This window comes from Emydura macquarii, unplaced genomic scaffold, assembly GCF_026122565.2.
Source record: "Emydura macquarii macquarii isolate MOO-44397 ecotype Brisbane River unplaced genomic scaffold, CSIRO-AGI_Emac_v2 contig_1045, whole genome shotgun sequence".
Taxonomy (NCBI): Eukaryota; Metazoa; Chordata; order Testudines; family Chelidae; genus Emydura; species Emydura macquarii.
Window position 1 is genome coordinate 14379607 of NW_027131182.1, and position 16772 is coordinate 14396378.

Genomic DNA, 16772 nt, shown 5'->3' on the forward strand with positions numbered 1-16772 from the left:
GATTCATGCAGGCGGACCCTTGTAACTAGAGGACATTTCACTGATTGTGCATTGGTGCAGGGGTCCACTCATGAAGACAGGATTGGGAGCAATGAGGAGAAAGAAGAGAGGGAAAAAGGTGAGAATCTGACAGAAAAAGCCTGAGTTGTAGTCAGATTCCAGTTATACATTACTTTGAAAGTTATGGCGAGGGGTTTGAACTTGATGCTGTGAAATAGACAAGAAGCTGGAAAGAGAGAGTGTCACTGTACTTGGTGTTAATCTGGAGAGACGATCCATAATAGCGAGAGGCTAGTTAAGGCCCATAATTCAGTCTTTTGTCCTCCCTACTGTGACTACCAGAATTGCACCAACTACAGCTGTCTTTGTGATGCTTGTCACTAGGGACTGATCTAAGGTAACCAACTTGTTCTGCTAGCCATCAGATGACAACTTTTCCCTTCAATATTTAGTCTTTGTATTTCAAATACATTGTCATCTAGCCTCACTCCATACTAAAATTAATTAAGTTCTTTGTGTGTGTGCGTACGTGCATGCGTGTGTGTGTGTGTGTGTGTGGAGAAAGAGAGAGAGAACACAGCTACAGTATGTTGATTCCTAAATTAGCTATGAGGAGAAGGTTCTAATTGTTAAGGTTATGATATATTTATATGCATGCTTTAAGAATTATGATTGTTATAAGGGGAGTATCCAGAAAGCAAAAACACTAGGTTGTAAATTTAAGTACAAAAACAAAATCGAGATGCGGTGAGATGGGAGAAAATTGAGGATGGAGATAGATGGAAGAACAGAGAGACCCAGCATATCTTTCTCTTCCCACCCCAGCATTTCATTTTTCATCCCTATTCTTCTTCTTTCAGCATTTTATTACAGCTCTCTATTCTTCCCTCCCAAAGCCTGTCACCTTTTAGGAGTGAAGAGACATCAGAAGATTTTATTCCTTCCATCTCTGCTAGGCCTGCAGTGCAGGATCTCTTCTTTACTCTCTTTCAACATTTTGAAAATAGGTATCTACAATATACCCTGATTCTATGTTGTAGGAATTGTAAATGTGAATCAAAAGCACACAGTTAGCGTTATAAATTTTTTGAGTCAGAGACCATGTCACTGATTTGTTGCATTTGAACGTGTTGTCAGTGCCTGACAAATTATAAATAAGCTGTGGGTTTGTTCAGGTGTATAGAAATCTTTGAGAATAATTACAGGGAACATTTCCATACTTTTTAGATAGGTATATCCTGACCATCTCAGACTTTGCATATCACTCATTGCTTTAGTATTTGAATATTCACTGGCTTCCTTATTGGGTGGGTTGTTCAGTGTAAAAAAACAAAAGTTGACAGGCTATACACAAGATGCTCGTGTTGTACTATTTCCTGCTTGGTGTGCAGTTCTTAATGGGAAGATGTGTTTGGAGATCTCTGAGAGTTAATTTAAGAGTTTAGAAATTCAGATTACTACTCAGAATAGTGTAGATTGGATCATCTTTCTTAATATCTGACCTTTAATACAACTTGCATGTGTTTAATTCTTGTTTAAAGTATTTGTATTTATTGCATTCTGCTCACTTATTTTGTACAAAACAGACCTACTCTTAAATTATATGCTCTCTAGGAAGGGGCTGTCTCTTCTGATCTGTTTATTTATTAGCTAATACTGTGGGACCTTGAACTTGATAGGAACATCTGTTTGTTTGTTTTTTGTTTTTGTTTTTAAAAAAGCACTTTATTTGTATTGGGAGTATTAATTTTACAATTAAAATTTTTACACACAAGACTTAGTTTATATTATTATATTTGCAACAGTATAACAACTGCTGTTAGCACAACTGTGAAGTGGCTGACGGCCATTATAAAGCCAGCAGAGGGAGCACAAGAGCATTTATTTTTAATAGCTTCTATGTGACCAATAATTGTGGTGCAGTTTTACTTTTCAAAAAATTCGTAATGACTCAGTAATGTGTGTTCACACAATTGCTGTGGACTTCAATGGATATTCCCTATATGAAATGATGATATCATATAATTTTTACAATCCAGAGGCCATACTAACAGATTACAGTGGATATTAAATATTTGGTCTAAAGTGCATGATTTCCTGTGTTTAAGAGTTGTAAAGCTTACACTGTATTTTGCATGTTCTCTGCCTTATTCTCCCTTGCTTTCTCCCTTGTGTAGTCACTTTACACCTGTGCACAGTGCATCTGAAAAATTACCATTTTGATTTACTCCTGCTTTGCACAGGTGTAAAATGACTGCACAAGGCACGAGACACTGGTGAATCAGGCCCTCAAGTGATATACATAATTAAATATTGCTGTGACTGTGGGCATTGAAAGCATATTAATAATATCACCATTACCTTTTTTAAATCTAACTTTTTTTTTATTCTGTGCAGTGATCCTTTGGTTGGTTGCTTTAGCACAGATTTCACTATACCTACATACCTACCAGACTATTTCATAATAGTGTTCTGTTCTCTCTAGGTTGTTGCACTGTCTGTCACTATAGTATCTATTCTTTTTGTAATCTGCTTTGAAAATTGTGGTGGATTTGCCTCTGCTCCCATTGAAGTTAGTAGAAGTTTTACCATTGATGTAATAACAGCTAAGTTAGGCCCATGCTGAGAGCTTCTGAAAACCACTATAGAAATGTTGTGTGTTACTTAAATAGCAGTTTTTACAATTCTTCCATGCAGAGAGGCAGCTAGTAGTGAAAGCGAAGATGGTTCAGATGAAGAATTAATTGGTCCTCCTTTGCCACCCCAAACTTCCATTCAAGGACCAGCAGAGGATACGGATGATGATGATGATTATGATGATGAATTTATTGGGCCACCACTTCCACCTGGATATAAGGACAGTGATGATGATGATGACGATGATGATGACATGCAGGGGGAAGATAATGTAAGTATTGGGTTTTTTCTAAATAAGGTACTGTATAAATGTTTCAATGTGCTGTGCAGATCTTCACGTGTAACTAACTATTCTTTCTGTGCAGCTTAAATGCTGTTGCTGTTGTTAGGTACAAGACTTTTGTTTTTCTAATAGTTGTTTACCAAATCCATGTAATCTTCTTTAGCGTTTTCTTTAGTAAAAAACCTTGACTGCTTTAAACACACACACACAGCAGGGTCAGTATTCAAGAGCAACCCAGCAGTACAATCCATAGTGTGTATGTAACAGATGGGGGGGGGAATTAACTAAGGATATGGATTTATGTTTCAGATCTCCAAAGGGCTATCATACATTTGGCGAAAGACTTAAAAGTTATAGAAAATGGTTTGCATCCTGTTTTTAAATGTGAAGTATTGTATTGCAGAATCCCTTCCACTAAACACTCTTTTGAAAGATTTTAATCTTTGCCTCCTACTTCCCCCCCACCCATGGGATAAAATATTTTTCTGGGGGTTTTTTTTTGTTTTTTTTTTTTCCCAAAGACAGATCTTCAATAACGTCATTATTATAAAGGAATAAATTAGGATGCTATTGCAGGGAAAAAGTAGTTTAACTTCTAAGTTATTTCTAGCTGTTTCCATAACATAAATGTGATTAGTAACACACTAGAAGCAACTAGTAACTGCAAAATCACATCTCTATCTGTTTATCTTTAGTATTGTTTGCTTATTGAAGCAGTGAATATAATTCTTTCCCAAATAAGGGGCACAAACCCAGACAGAGTGAATTTGCCAAAAATGTTTGAGGACTGGGGGCAAAGTATCACTGCAAATGTGTGTGATTATTTTTTCTTTAAATCCAAATAAATAATAGAACAGCTTGTCCCAGTCTGGAAGGGAATGGTAAACTGGGGATTGGAGAAAAACATAGGCTATCTTTTGTTTTTGCTTTTAAATGTCAAGAGAATGGATATTACACATGTTGTGTTGACAAGAGGCTTTTTGCTGAATGATCAGTTAGGGGTTTGGTTCACTGCTTTTCCTAACCTCCTTGAACTGGAAATGTTGTGACAGTAGGATTTGTGATGTTTCCAATATTCTTTGTTAGCAGCCATAACAGAAAATACTATGGAAATAGTTTCACTTCTGATGTTTTGGTTCTCTGCCTATGTAAAACCTAGATGTGCAGAAACATGAGAAAAATAAACAAATTTCCCCTTTCCCAAAATTAGGTGGGGTTTTTCTGTTGTGTGTGTGTGTGTGTGTGTGTGTGTGTGTGGAGGGGGGGTTGTGTGTATTAATATCTTGAAGTTTTTAGTAAAAGTTTTGGATGATTTTAATTTTACCTGAAACTGTTTGTTTGCCATATCCCCAGTGAACCATGATATACAAGATCCGAATTACTGGCTGAAATTGTGTGAGAGAAGTATTATGGTAAATTTCAAAAGACGACCATTTTATCAGGTCTGGCTATATAATGTGATAAACCCAGGAGATAAATCCAGTACAATTCTAGTGACTGCTTTTTAAAGTCTGAGTTCTTATACAGTAGCTTAACTTTCTTCTGGGCAATTGGATTGTGTTGCTTACAGGGCCAAAGCATTCCTAGTGTTGGTTGTTCCTACATAAGTAGTGGGAAAACTCAGCTAATTTGCATTTATGGAGTCTCAGCCTGATTGTTTCCTTAGAGTGTGTGATTTGCCTCTGCCTCCTTCCCCCTCTACCCTTCAGAACCAAAAAGGATTTGGCTTCCTAAATTGTGGACCCTCCTGTTCTGAGGGCCAGCTTTGTGTATTTTTATCCCCCTGAACATCTCTGCCCACATGGGAGCAAAAGGAGAAATGTTTCTGTGCATCCCCTGCTGGTTGCTACCCCTAAAATCTCCCTTTTACTGTGGTGGCTCCATACTGATACAGAACTGACTTAAGTTAACTGAAGCTCAGTGTTGATCTACAGTAGGAATCCTGTTTGCGGTTGAATGATGTTGTGGAGAGAGTCATCCCACTGCTCCATACCAGCAGATTTCAGTTGCTATAGTTCCTTTTTCCATTCTCTTGATTTGATGCTTTTTGCTTCTTTGAGCACTTAGAAAAGTTGAAAAATTTAGTTCTTTGACTAGAAATTTCATCCTTGCACATGAGCCAAAAGATATGCAGAATTATATTTACTGGCTGTTAAATTATTTAGAAGTGGTTTGTTTGTTTTTTTGACAGTGAGGAAAAAATTAATTTACTTCTATGCAGTCTTGGAGTATAATTAAAAAAAAAATTGTGGACTATAAGGGAACCTTAGCATGAGAACGAACATATTTGATGGTATGTCTCAGATTCTAATAATGTTCAGAAAATATAAATTGCAGTTTTACAAAGAAGAAACCTGATAAAACGTATATTGATAGCTGGTAACATTGTGATAACCACAGTAAAGTCGTAAATCTCAAAAACTGGGTGCTTGTTCAGCACAAGTGATCTGATCTTATTTTGAAGGGTTGTTGGAATGCTCTTCTAAATCATAACTCTCCTTATCTGTTGGTCCCCCCAAAAAACCCAGAAAGAAAGAGAGAGAGACAGAGAGAGAGAGAGAGAGAGACAGAGCAAGAAAGCAGCTCCACACACCCAACCCTGCTCTGCTGTCCATACTTCTGAAGCTCATAACTCCTTTGTAGCACTGACTGATTGAAGCCACACGTAGTGAAACAACTAGACTTGGGAAATCAAGTATTGCAAGAATCTCTAATCCCAGGGGGATGGAAAGTTCTCCTGCTAGAAACTCTAAAGATTTCAGTGTATACTAAATTAAAATAAAATAGTATAAACTTTAAATCATGTTATTTTCACTAACGTGTAACAGGAGACATTTACCTTTATAAATACTTCTTCCCTTACTTATTCCATCTCCCCTACACGTGTCTACATCTTAGCCTCTTTCTTTCCCATCACCCTTTTTATTTTTTTAACCACAACAGGTGTGTGAATAACACCAAAAGTATATGCTCAATGTTTGTCTTTTTTGTCTTTTCAAATAAGTAGCCAACTGATATTTCTGTTGTGGTGCCATGCTGAGATGTTGTTGCACTGTGGGTCTCTCTGTCATGGGCTTGAGAAGGAATTAAAAAATAAGTTTTAATTTAAAATATCGTCTGGAATGCTTCTCTTGATTTTTGGGAGCAATTTGCATACACTGTGCAATGGAGGGAATCTTGCAAAAATTCTTTCAGATCAGCTTCAAGAATAATACTCAACATTTCCATCTTCAAAACATTGTATAAACTTTATCTAATTATTTCTCACACTTTTTCCAGAATTTATTTATTTATTTATTGTTCCCTATTTACAGTTGAAGAAATAAATGCATACAGTTTGTGATCACCAAGACGAAAGTAGTGAGCCAGTATCAAAGCAGCAGTTGCAATTTGAGAGATCCTGGCTTGTAGCTCCATACATAGACTATTAGACTGATCACCTTTGCGATTAGTGGTATACTTAGCCTGCATAGATAGGGGGTGTGTGTGTGTGGTTTTTTTTATTTTATTTTAAAGAGTTAAATAAAACCTTGGTTTGAAAGATCTAGATAGAAGCCCTGCCAAGAGCAGATTGGATGATCCGAGTGGTGTGGTCTTGCACAGCTAGCTGATTATTGTGTGAGCAACTACTTCTTATAAATTATTTTTAAATCCGTGGGAAGGTGGGAGAAAATATATTGGCAAGCAAGAAAAATATATTGGTGCACATTAGGGTAAAAACATTTGAAATATAGGGTCTCTTCCTTGTAAAATTCAGGCTAATCCATTGTATGCCACACCCTGAAAGGGCCACCAAAGGCTCAACATTGATTTTAGCCTTTCTCATCACTGTGGTTGAAACTTAGTGTAACAATATTATGAAGCCATTCTACAGGTGCAAGAATAGCCATCTATGTAGTAGATTAAATCAGCATTGTCTGCAGAAAACCCATCTCCCTGTTGGTCAAGAGAACTGTATTGGAAATGTATTAAGAACAAAAGTGTAGTGTGGACAGGGCATTAGGTATGTGTGCTTTGCCATTTATATTGTAAATAGAGCATCTAATTTTATTAACTACATTTGAATCAAGGTTTCCATTTACCCTACTGTTCCAATTTGTGGTATAAACAGAACCTTAATTACAGTGGTGTAGGGAATATAAATAGCTAGATGGAACAATGTTCCCACTATAGATTGGCAGCAAGTTGTATCAGACTCCCTGACTTCCTAGTGCTGTATGCCAGTTCTGTTGCCCTCCATCAAAGATGGCTGCATTTCATTAGTGCTTTACATATATACTTTTAAATCCTTGGGGATGAAGTATGCTATAAATATAAGTCATTATCACTAAAAACTGCATAGTTACTTTAATTTGGTAGCTGACACACGTTGTTGTTGAGATCTAGAGGAGCTTGTGACAGATTTAGGTGTATAACTGTCTTGATATATAGATTTTGAGCTCTGAATACAGTATCTTTTCACTTTCTGCCTCCATAGGGAAATGAGAAGCTTGCTTAGTTAAATTCTTGCTGTGGTACTGTAAATCCCTTAAGAATGCCAAAGGGGAAACAATGTGCTGAACCAGCTGACTTTACTTTTCAAATGTGACCTATCTTTCTCAGTGGCTTTCTTGTTTGCTGACTTTCTAGAAACTTCCTGCAATGGTTGCTCTATATTGATTTATATTTATTTGAATGACTACATTAATTGACTACATCTCATTTGGGGTGGGGGTAACTGAGAACTCAGATTAAAAGACCCAGAATGAAAAGTTTCAGACCTAGAGGTAACAGCAGACTGGTGTGATTTAAGTTTGAACTAAAGACAATAATTTTAAAGAAATCTAGGTTAGATTTGTTTGAGAATAAGCAGAGGGGCAGAAATATGAGACTTGTGGGTTTTCAATCTAAACAGTTAATTTGTAACTGGGAAAATTTTGTGTCAACATGAATGCCAGAGGCCTTTGGGGTCCAGAGCCTCCCATTACTGCTGTGCCTGAACTTAGCTATTTTCTTTCCTGTAAAGGGAATAAGGAAACATCTGCACTTTTCTGATTTCCTGTCGATCGATTGGTGATCATATTAAGATCCTCTGAGCTCAAGAAAAGCAGGTGTTGATGTTATGAGAACTCCCTGATCCCTTTTTCCTGATTGTACCTCAGCCCGGAGAGGGGTGGAGGGGAAGTGCTATGAGACATTAAATGAAAGGCATAGTTCAGGAATATGCTCTTTGTTTCCAGACAGATGATGGGCCCGATTCTCTGTTCTGCTACAACATTTTTATGCTGATGTGACTCCACTGAAGGACAACTTTCTACATTTTTGACCCAGTAGGAAGCTAGTTGCTTCCTTGTGTAGTGTAAACTTCAGCCATGGAGTTCAAGTCTTCCAACTGTTCATAGACCTGACGTAGCATGTGCACCAATCATAGAAATGTAGGTCTGGAAGGGACCCCAAAAGGTCATCTAGTCCATCCACCCTGCTGAGGAACGATTAAATGTATACCTAGACCATCCCTGACAGATGTTTGTCTAATTTCCAATGTTGAAGTCTCCCCAACCTCTCTTGGAAGCCTCTTCCAGAGCTTAACTACCCTTACAGTTAAAAAGTTTTTAATATCCAAACCAAGTGTCCCTTGCAACATACTTCTTGCCCTACCCATAATGGACATGGACAACAATTGATCACCATTCTCTTTATAACAGCCCTTTACGTCTTTGAAGATTATGTCCCCACTCAGACTTCTCTAAATTAACATGATCAATTCTAATGCTGACTTCGCCATAGTACCCTGCCGTTGTGCCTCAAACTTGACCTGACTGACTGACTATAGCCGTGGGAGGGTTATTCTTTCTGCAAGACAGAGTAGTTTGTCAATGGAGACTGTCAATAGTGGTGTGAATTAGTATCAGTTTTGGTGGAAGGTAGGTATCTGTCCAGTGAGAACAGGTCTAAGGTTACTCAACTGGTTTGTATACGCTATTGAACAGTTAGGTCGGAGTGTATTTTGACCATTACTGACTTTGACTGGAAACTTTTCCTTCTATAGTTGTATGGTAATTTGCTAGGAAAATTGATCACTTATTGTTGCTGTGTTGTGCCTTAGAGTACTTTGAATCAGTGCTGTTGGTTTTGAATGTTTTAAGGTACTTTATTTTATGGACAGTGATCATGTAATGCATAATTAGTATGAATTAGGGGGATGAGACATAACAATGGTGCATGGTTTGTGATCTATGCCTTGACTGACCTTTTAGTATTGTGCTTGGAAGTAAATTCCTGTTAATGAGACAGCATGTGATGGTACCAATTATTGGGAATCTGTCTGTGCTGGATCCATCCTAATGGTGCTGATTGGTTGTGAGTTTTCCTGTGTGTGTCATATTTGCCAATATTTACAATACATTTTAGACCGAATAACTGCTCAGTATGTTATAATATATTCTTCTCATCTACTTCCCCCAGGATGCTGAAGATTCTTGGTGCCAGACATAGCTTTCATGGCATCAGTGCAGATCCCAAAGAATTAAATAATAATACCATGCTACCCTTACTTCTGTGCTGCTGGCAGTGGTGCTACCTTCAGAGCTGGGCAGCCGGCCAGTGACCAGCTGCCCAGCTCTGAAGGCAGCCACTGTTGCCAGTAGCTGCTGCTCTCTGGCCACCCAGCTCTGAAGGCAAGGAAGAAGGATGAGCAAGGACCAAAAATGAGGTCATGTCTGGGAAAACCTGGATGTATGGTAACCCTATTTTTTGTGATCTCCCCACCTCCTTACAATAGCCTCGAGACACCCTTTTGGGTTGGGACCCCCAGTTTGAGAAACACTACTCTAACTTATCAGTTACAGTAATAACAGTTACTCATAAAAGGAGTGGGTGTAAAAAAAGAGACTTGCAGACAGAACTGTGGTTTATTTTAAATTCAATGTCTTTTTTAAAAAATATATTGGTGGTATAATGTGACCATGGCACTTTTGAATGATGAGAAGGTGTTTGTTCTCACTTGCTGTATTTTAAATGGTTAAAAACATTTCTTACTGTTTTATCTAGTGCATTATCTAGCTTGTCTAAAGTCCTTTTCAGCCAAATGAAGCTCCAAGTTTGTTTGGGACTTTTGTTATACCTCCTGTTTCCCACGTGCTTATGCCTTTTTGAAAAAAATCTCCTTGGCTGAATATTTTTATGCTTGATCTAAGCCCAGAAGTAAATTTTTATGGAAAATTTGAGGAAAATCTTATCAACCATTTTTGAGATATTGGAGATTGGGAAAAATATATTTTTTTAATCTATTCAAACTTTTTCCCTTCCTTAATAACATTAAAAACATTGAGCTAAGGGGCCAAGACTGGTATGCAAAATGGTGAATTTATTAACAAGGTTTTAAAAAATGACTTGACTTTTGGATTCCCAAACTGAGACATCTTAAGAGTACTTGTTTTTGAGGACAGGTACTTTAGCAGGTACATTTGTTTAATTTTGAAGGGTGTGGGAGTAAAGGGGTAAATCACTTCTTCTATGAGGTCTTGCTCATGTCCATTCCCAATTTAGGTTTGTGTGCTTGAAAATATTCACCAGTGCTGGAAAATATTTTCCCTTAGTGGTACCCGTACAAGCTGGCTGTGGCGCCCCCTGCAGCTGCATGCACATGTGCCCGCATATAGATGCCGCCAGCTCCCCCTCCCTCTCAGTTCCTTCTTGCCACCAGTGACGTTGCTGGAACACTCTTGCCTTCACAAGTTTTTTCGTGCCTCTGTAGTGGTTTATTCATCGTTTTAGTGTATATAGTTACTTGTTCAGTTACAGTTAATCTTAGTTTGTTAGTAGTTAGAATCCCAGAGTCGAGGCATTCCTTGTTCTATGGGATTTAAACCCTGCGCTTTGTGTAAGAAGTCTATGCTGAGGAGCGACCCTCGTCAAAGTTGTCTAAAGCAGTGTTTCTCAACCTTTTAAGTAGCAAGTACCCCCTAACTTCTGAAAATTTTAATAAGTACCCCAACACTCAATTTTCCATGGGATTTTATATTTACAGACTAATGTGAGCCATATGTTGGAAGAAGGGCTGAGTATACAAGGCCGTGATATGACAGATGTCAGATCTAGTGTGGGTAGGGTTACCACCTTCACATCAGGGTGGGTGATTGCCACCCAATCTGAGCTGGGGCAGAGGAGGCTTCTGCACCGGCTGGGACCCAGGGATGTGGGCAGGCAGCTGCTGCCCATCTTCAAGCCAGGGTGCTGGAGGCTGTCCCTCGGCTTAAAGCTGGGGCGTGGGTGGCTGATACCGAGTTGTGAGCCCAGCTTGTAAGATATAGGAGGCTGCCATCGGGCTCCCACCTGGAAGCTGGGACCCGGCAGGAAGCTGGGGGCTGCTGCCCACCTCCCACAGAAGCTAGTGGCTGCCGCCTGCCTCCCAGCTGGGAGCTGTGACCGGGCGGGAAGTGGCTGCTGCCACCCACCTCCACACTGTTTTTCCACAGGTACCCCCTGCCTGTGTCTCATGTACCCCCAGGGGTATGCATACCACAGGTTGAGAAACTATGGTCTAAAGTGTCTGGGGGACGCCCACGTCGGCAACAGGTGTAAAATTTGTAAAAGTTTTTGCTACGGACCAAGATGGACTGAGAGATCCATCTCTGGGCCATCCTGATGGAATTGGCCCTTAAACCAACCTCGGAACCCGGCAGATTGGACTCTGTGCTGAGCACGGCAGCCTTGGCATGCAGTGCCCCTCTGGTGTCTGCTTCATCTGCCCGGCAACAGGCTTCCTCTCTGGTTCTGAAGGAGATCCACTCAGAACAGGGACACCCTCCTGTAGAGAAGGCTAAGAGGGACCTTGCGAGACCTGTGTCGGGCCGCCAACCCTCCCTGCCTCAGAAGGGTCCCTCGCCTCAGCAAGCGTTGACCCTGGCACGAGGCCCTCATCGTTTAGTGGGGCCGTCGACTCCAGAGGCCTTCCAAGCTATGAAGAACTTCCTGGCGCTGCTGGTACCGCAGATGCCAAGGAATGGCAGAGTGCCGCATTGGGATCTGAAAGTGGCATCTCAGGGTCTCGAGGGACAAATCTGCTTGACAGTCCCCATCACCGAGGCACTGTTCACTGGTGCACAGATGATCCCCGGAGTTGAGGCCACGTTCTCTGGGTCAGGACACTGCCAGATCGGGCTCCCGCTCCTGTTCTCCATAGGACCGGAAGCAAGCAGAGCACTGCAATGGAGCAGAGCAACGCAGATCGCCAGACTCATGGCACGTTTTCCCAGCACTGCAACCCTGTTTACAATAAAGGAAGCCCAAGGACAAGTCCAGGTCCTGGCATATCCAGCATTCGGGCTTCTCATGCTGCTCACCAGTGCAAGTGCCTCAACAACGCGTCTCGCACAGCACTGCGAGGTATTTGGGGATGGCACCGACCTGGCTGTCGGATATCATCACCTCATCCTCGTACAGCGATGGGGTTGTCTAAACCAGGCTCTGGCTCCGGGTTTCCCCACAGTACCACGAATGGCAGCGTGGCTGCAAGGCTAATGGCCTGGACTGTGACTGTACTGGTGGGATCACGAAAACCGGTTCTGAGAGGAACCTTAGTGCCACAGTCTTCTATTCCTCAGAACGCGGCACCGTACTTGAACATGGATTTTGATTATGAAGGTTCGCGTGCCTCAGGCCCTGCGGTTTCCACCCCACACAGAAAAGAGGCCCCTCCCCAAGTGCAGATGCCAGCCTCTTCCACGTCGTCACTGGATGAGGCGGTCATAGGACCGTCTTCTGCAGTGTCATTGGATGATTTTAAGGTGCACCAGGACTTATTGAAAAGGGTCGCCTCCAACCTGGGCCTCAATATTGAGGAACTAGGTGAGCTGGCTGATGAGCTGTTTGGAATTTTGGCTGTAGCAGCTCCTATTAGATTGGCCCTACCAGTCCATGAGGGAGTTGTTAAACTAGCCAAGGCCCTGTGGGCAAACCCCAGCCTCCCTGCCCCCCACATCTAAGAGGACAGAAAGAAAATACTATGTGCTGGTGAAGGGGTTTGAATATCTTTATATCCACCCCACACCAGGATCCCTGGTTGTCACTACTACCAGTGAAAGTTACAGGCAGGGGAAAATCAGCTTGACCCCTAAACATAAGGACGCAAAAGAGGTTCGACTTGTTTGGTCGAAAAATTTATTCTACAGCCAGCCTGCAGCTATGAGTGGTGAACCAACAGACGATCCTAGGTAGATACCATGGCAGCCTGTACCTATATGGTCCCTCAGACCAGGCTGCACCTCAGACCCCTCCTGCTGTGGTTGACATCAGTTTATTCTTTGGTCAGGCACCACCTGGCAGGATACTTACAGTCTGTCCAAAGATACTTACCTCCCTGGTATGCTGGTTGAGTCTGGGTCACATCCTTTTGGGAACGTCCTACAAAGCTCCTCAGCTGTCAGTGAGTCTGGTTTCTGATGCCTCTGATCTCGGATGAGGAGCTCACATTGGTTCCCTAAAGACCCAGGGCACGCGGGCCTCAGAGGAATTGGGGTTACATATCAATATCAAAGAGCTTGGGGCGATTCATCTAGCCTATGCAGTCTTTCTACCACATCTCGCCAACAGGGTGGTACAGATTCTCATGGACAATATGGCCTCCATGTATTGTATCAACAGGCAAGGGGGGCCCAGAACCCCTGCCCTGTGTGTAGAGACCATGTGTTTCTGAGACTTCTGCATCGGACACAATATTCACCGAATAACTGTTCACCTCCCAGGTGTCAACAACTCTTTGGTGGACCATCTCAGCAGGTCCTTCTATTCTTGCCACGAGTGGTCCCTCCATCCAGAGGTAGCAGCTCACATCTTCCAAAGGTGGGGCAATCCCCAGTAGACTACTTTGCCACCAGGGCCAACAGGAAGTGCCATTGGGTCTGTTCCCGTCAGGTCCTCAGTGCGGGCTCCCTCACCGACACTTTTCTCCTCCCCTCGTCAGAGGGGCTTCTGTCCGACTTCCCACCGATTCCTTTGATCCCCAAAGTCCTCCACCGTGGCCCAGGCAGCATTGGTTCAGGATGCTGGTAGAGCTGACGGGACCCAGGCACTGGACCCTGCCGCTACGTCTGGACCGTCTGTCCGAAGATCGAGGTCCATCCGGAACTGGCCTTCCTCCACCTGACAGCTTGGATGGTTCGTGGCTGAACGGGGAGGAGCAGGGCTGCTCAACCCAAGTTCAGTGCGTGCTTCTGGAGAGCAGGAGTCCATCAGCCAGATCAGCTTTAGGGCTAAGTGGAAGCGCTTCACATGTGGGGTGACCGAATGTGTTGTGTCCCTGGCAGAGGCATCAATCCCGACAATCTTGGAATATCTGCTCCACCTGAAGCAAGAAGGATTGACCTTCTTGTCAGTTAAGGTCCATGTGGCAGCCATATCTTCTTTCCACTCCTTGGTGAGAGGTAGAACAGTCTTCTCACATGAAATGACACTAGGTTCCTCAAAGGTCTGGAAAGGCTTTTCCCATTGGTAAGGGAGCCTTCCCATCATTCTAACTTTAACTTGATCCTTTCCAGACTCACCAAACTGCCCTTTGAGCCTATGGCTTTATGCTCCCTTATGTACCTGTCCTGGAAGGTCGCCTTCCTGGTCGCTATCACGTCCTCCAGGAGAGTGTCGGAGATGAGGGCATTAACATCAGAACCACCCTACACGGTGTTTTACAAGGACGAGGTCCAGCTATGTCTGCACCTGGCTTTTTTTGCCGAAGATGCATCATCTGCAGCCTTCCAAGCACACGTCCTCATATTGGACATCTGCAGGGCAGCTACCTGATCATCCATGCATACCTTTGCGTCCCACTATGTCTTGAGACAGCAAGTCCAGAACGACGCTGACTTCAGTGGAGCAGTGATTCAAGGGTCACATCCACGAACTCCTGCCCGCTTCCAAAGACTGCTGGTGAGTCACCTAAATTGGGAAGGGACAACATGAGCAAGCACTTGAAGAAGAAAGACCGGTTACTTACCTCGTAACTGTTGTTCTTTGAGATGTGTTGCTCATGTCCATTCCACACCCGCCCTCCTTCCCCTCAGTCAGAGTTCCAGCAAGAAGGAACTGAGAGGGAAAGGGAGCTGGTGGCGCCTATATGCGGGTGCATGTGCATGCCAGCGCAGGGGGTGCCAGAGCCAGCTTGTACCACTAATGGAAAAGGTTTTCTGGCACTGCATGTAGCGAGCACACACCTAAATTGGGAATGGACATGAGCAATAAATCTCGAAGAACAACAGTTACAAGATAAGTAACTGTTCTTTCTGAGCATCCTTAGAAGTATCTGCTAAGATTCTAACAGAAATTAATGAAATCCTGTTTTCTTATGCCATCACATTGCATTTTGCCTACTTGGACTGATAAGCCCACTGGTTGCTGCTGGGATAGTTTGCAGGGGGCATAGTTTACGGTCAAATCTTCATTATAAAAGTCAATTGTGTTGGGGGACCCAGTTACAGCACAGTTGGTCCCTATGAGGAGACAACACTGTTTCTTCTTGCAGGGTAGGAGGGGCTGTGTTGTAGAATGTTTCAAGAACATGATTACAGCCTTAGATCTCTCCAAGGCTGTATCCTGACTTGGGCAATGTTTTCAAAGTGACAGACCTCTGCCAAGTTTAAGGATTGTTTTGATCCATTTCAGAATTATAGCAACAGTTTAACAGCATACAGCAACAGTTCTCACCAGTTCAGAAATTGAAGAATACCATCTGCTGCTGATCTGGAGGGGGAATTTAGTAGATTATAAACCAGAACACAAATTTATGTTCTATGCAGATGTCTTGTATTTGTATTAAGCCTGCGATTACCATTCCTAATCTTCTAACCACAGTTAATAATAAGTTTAGACACCTCTCAAAACAAAATTAATTAAGGTATATCAGAAACCTTAGGTACTAACAAATATGCCCATAACGGCCTTTTCTCAAATTGGGACTTTCAGTGGCAATTGTTTGATATGAAATATTTGAATATTGATTCCCAGTAATCATCCTTAAGATAAATATAGAAACAGGTACTGCCCAAGTGGCTGACAATTTGGGAAGGTGGAATTTGTTAATCCTCAATTTGTGAGGCAAAATTAATATACTGTAAATGAATGTCTTTTCCAGAATTTTGTATGTCACAAGGAGCCTCCCTATTTCTATATCTGAAACTTATTTTAAGTAATTCAATAATATTTTCAGAACGTTCCTTTGGGGTACCTAAGCAACCTAGACTGCCTCAGAACAAATTATAGTTCCCCCCTCTCTTTGGGAGGATTTCATTTTCCCAACTTGGAAAATTATTACATCTCTCTCTTGTTAAGACAGGCATCTTTGTGGCTGTCAGATATAACTGCACAGACCCCATCGTGGGTCCAGATTCAATGAGAACTGGTATATCCTCTCTCCCTTTCAGGCATTGTAGGATTGAATTATTATAGATATGATGGCTCTAGAGCAGCGGTTTTCAAACTTCATTGCACCATGACCCCCTTCTGACAACAAAAATTACTACATGACCCTGGGAGGAGGGGACAGGTGGAACCCAAGCCCCAACATCCCAGACTGAAGCCTTCAGGTTTGGCTTCAGCCTGGAGCCCCATCAAGTGTAACTCTGGCCCTTATGACCCCATTAAAATGGGATCATGACCCACTTTGGGGTCCAGACCCACAATTGCTGTAGTAGACATGGCCTAACAGTATGTAAGTATTCTTCATAGCTCCTCTGTGAGGTTCTTTCTACTTTGAGATTGGGATGTGCCGGTGAAATTTACCAAAAGCTACATAATGAGTGAGTCATTGGAAGAGTTGATATTAGAATTTTGGACATCCTGACATCTAATTCTGTGCTTGTTTCTCTAGGTGTTACTGCCTTCC

The 16772-nt window shown here is 42.1% G+C and overlaps 1 protein-coding gene across 3 annotated transcripts in view; it reads left to right on the plus strand.

Moving 5' to 3' along the window:
* Nucleotides 1-16772, plus strand: part of WDR70 (WD repeat domain 70) — a 247772-nt gene that overhangs the window by 21902 nt on the left and 209098 nt on the right. For all 3 annotated transcript variants that reach the window (XM_067545549.1, XM_067545548.1, XM_067545550.1), the window contains one exon: nt 2698-2908. In XM_067545549.1, coding sequence (XP_067401650.1) covers nt 2698-2908 — 211 coding nt within the window. The remainder of the gene's footprint in view (nt 1-2697; nt 2909-16772) is intronic.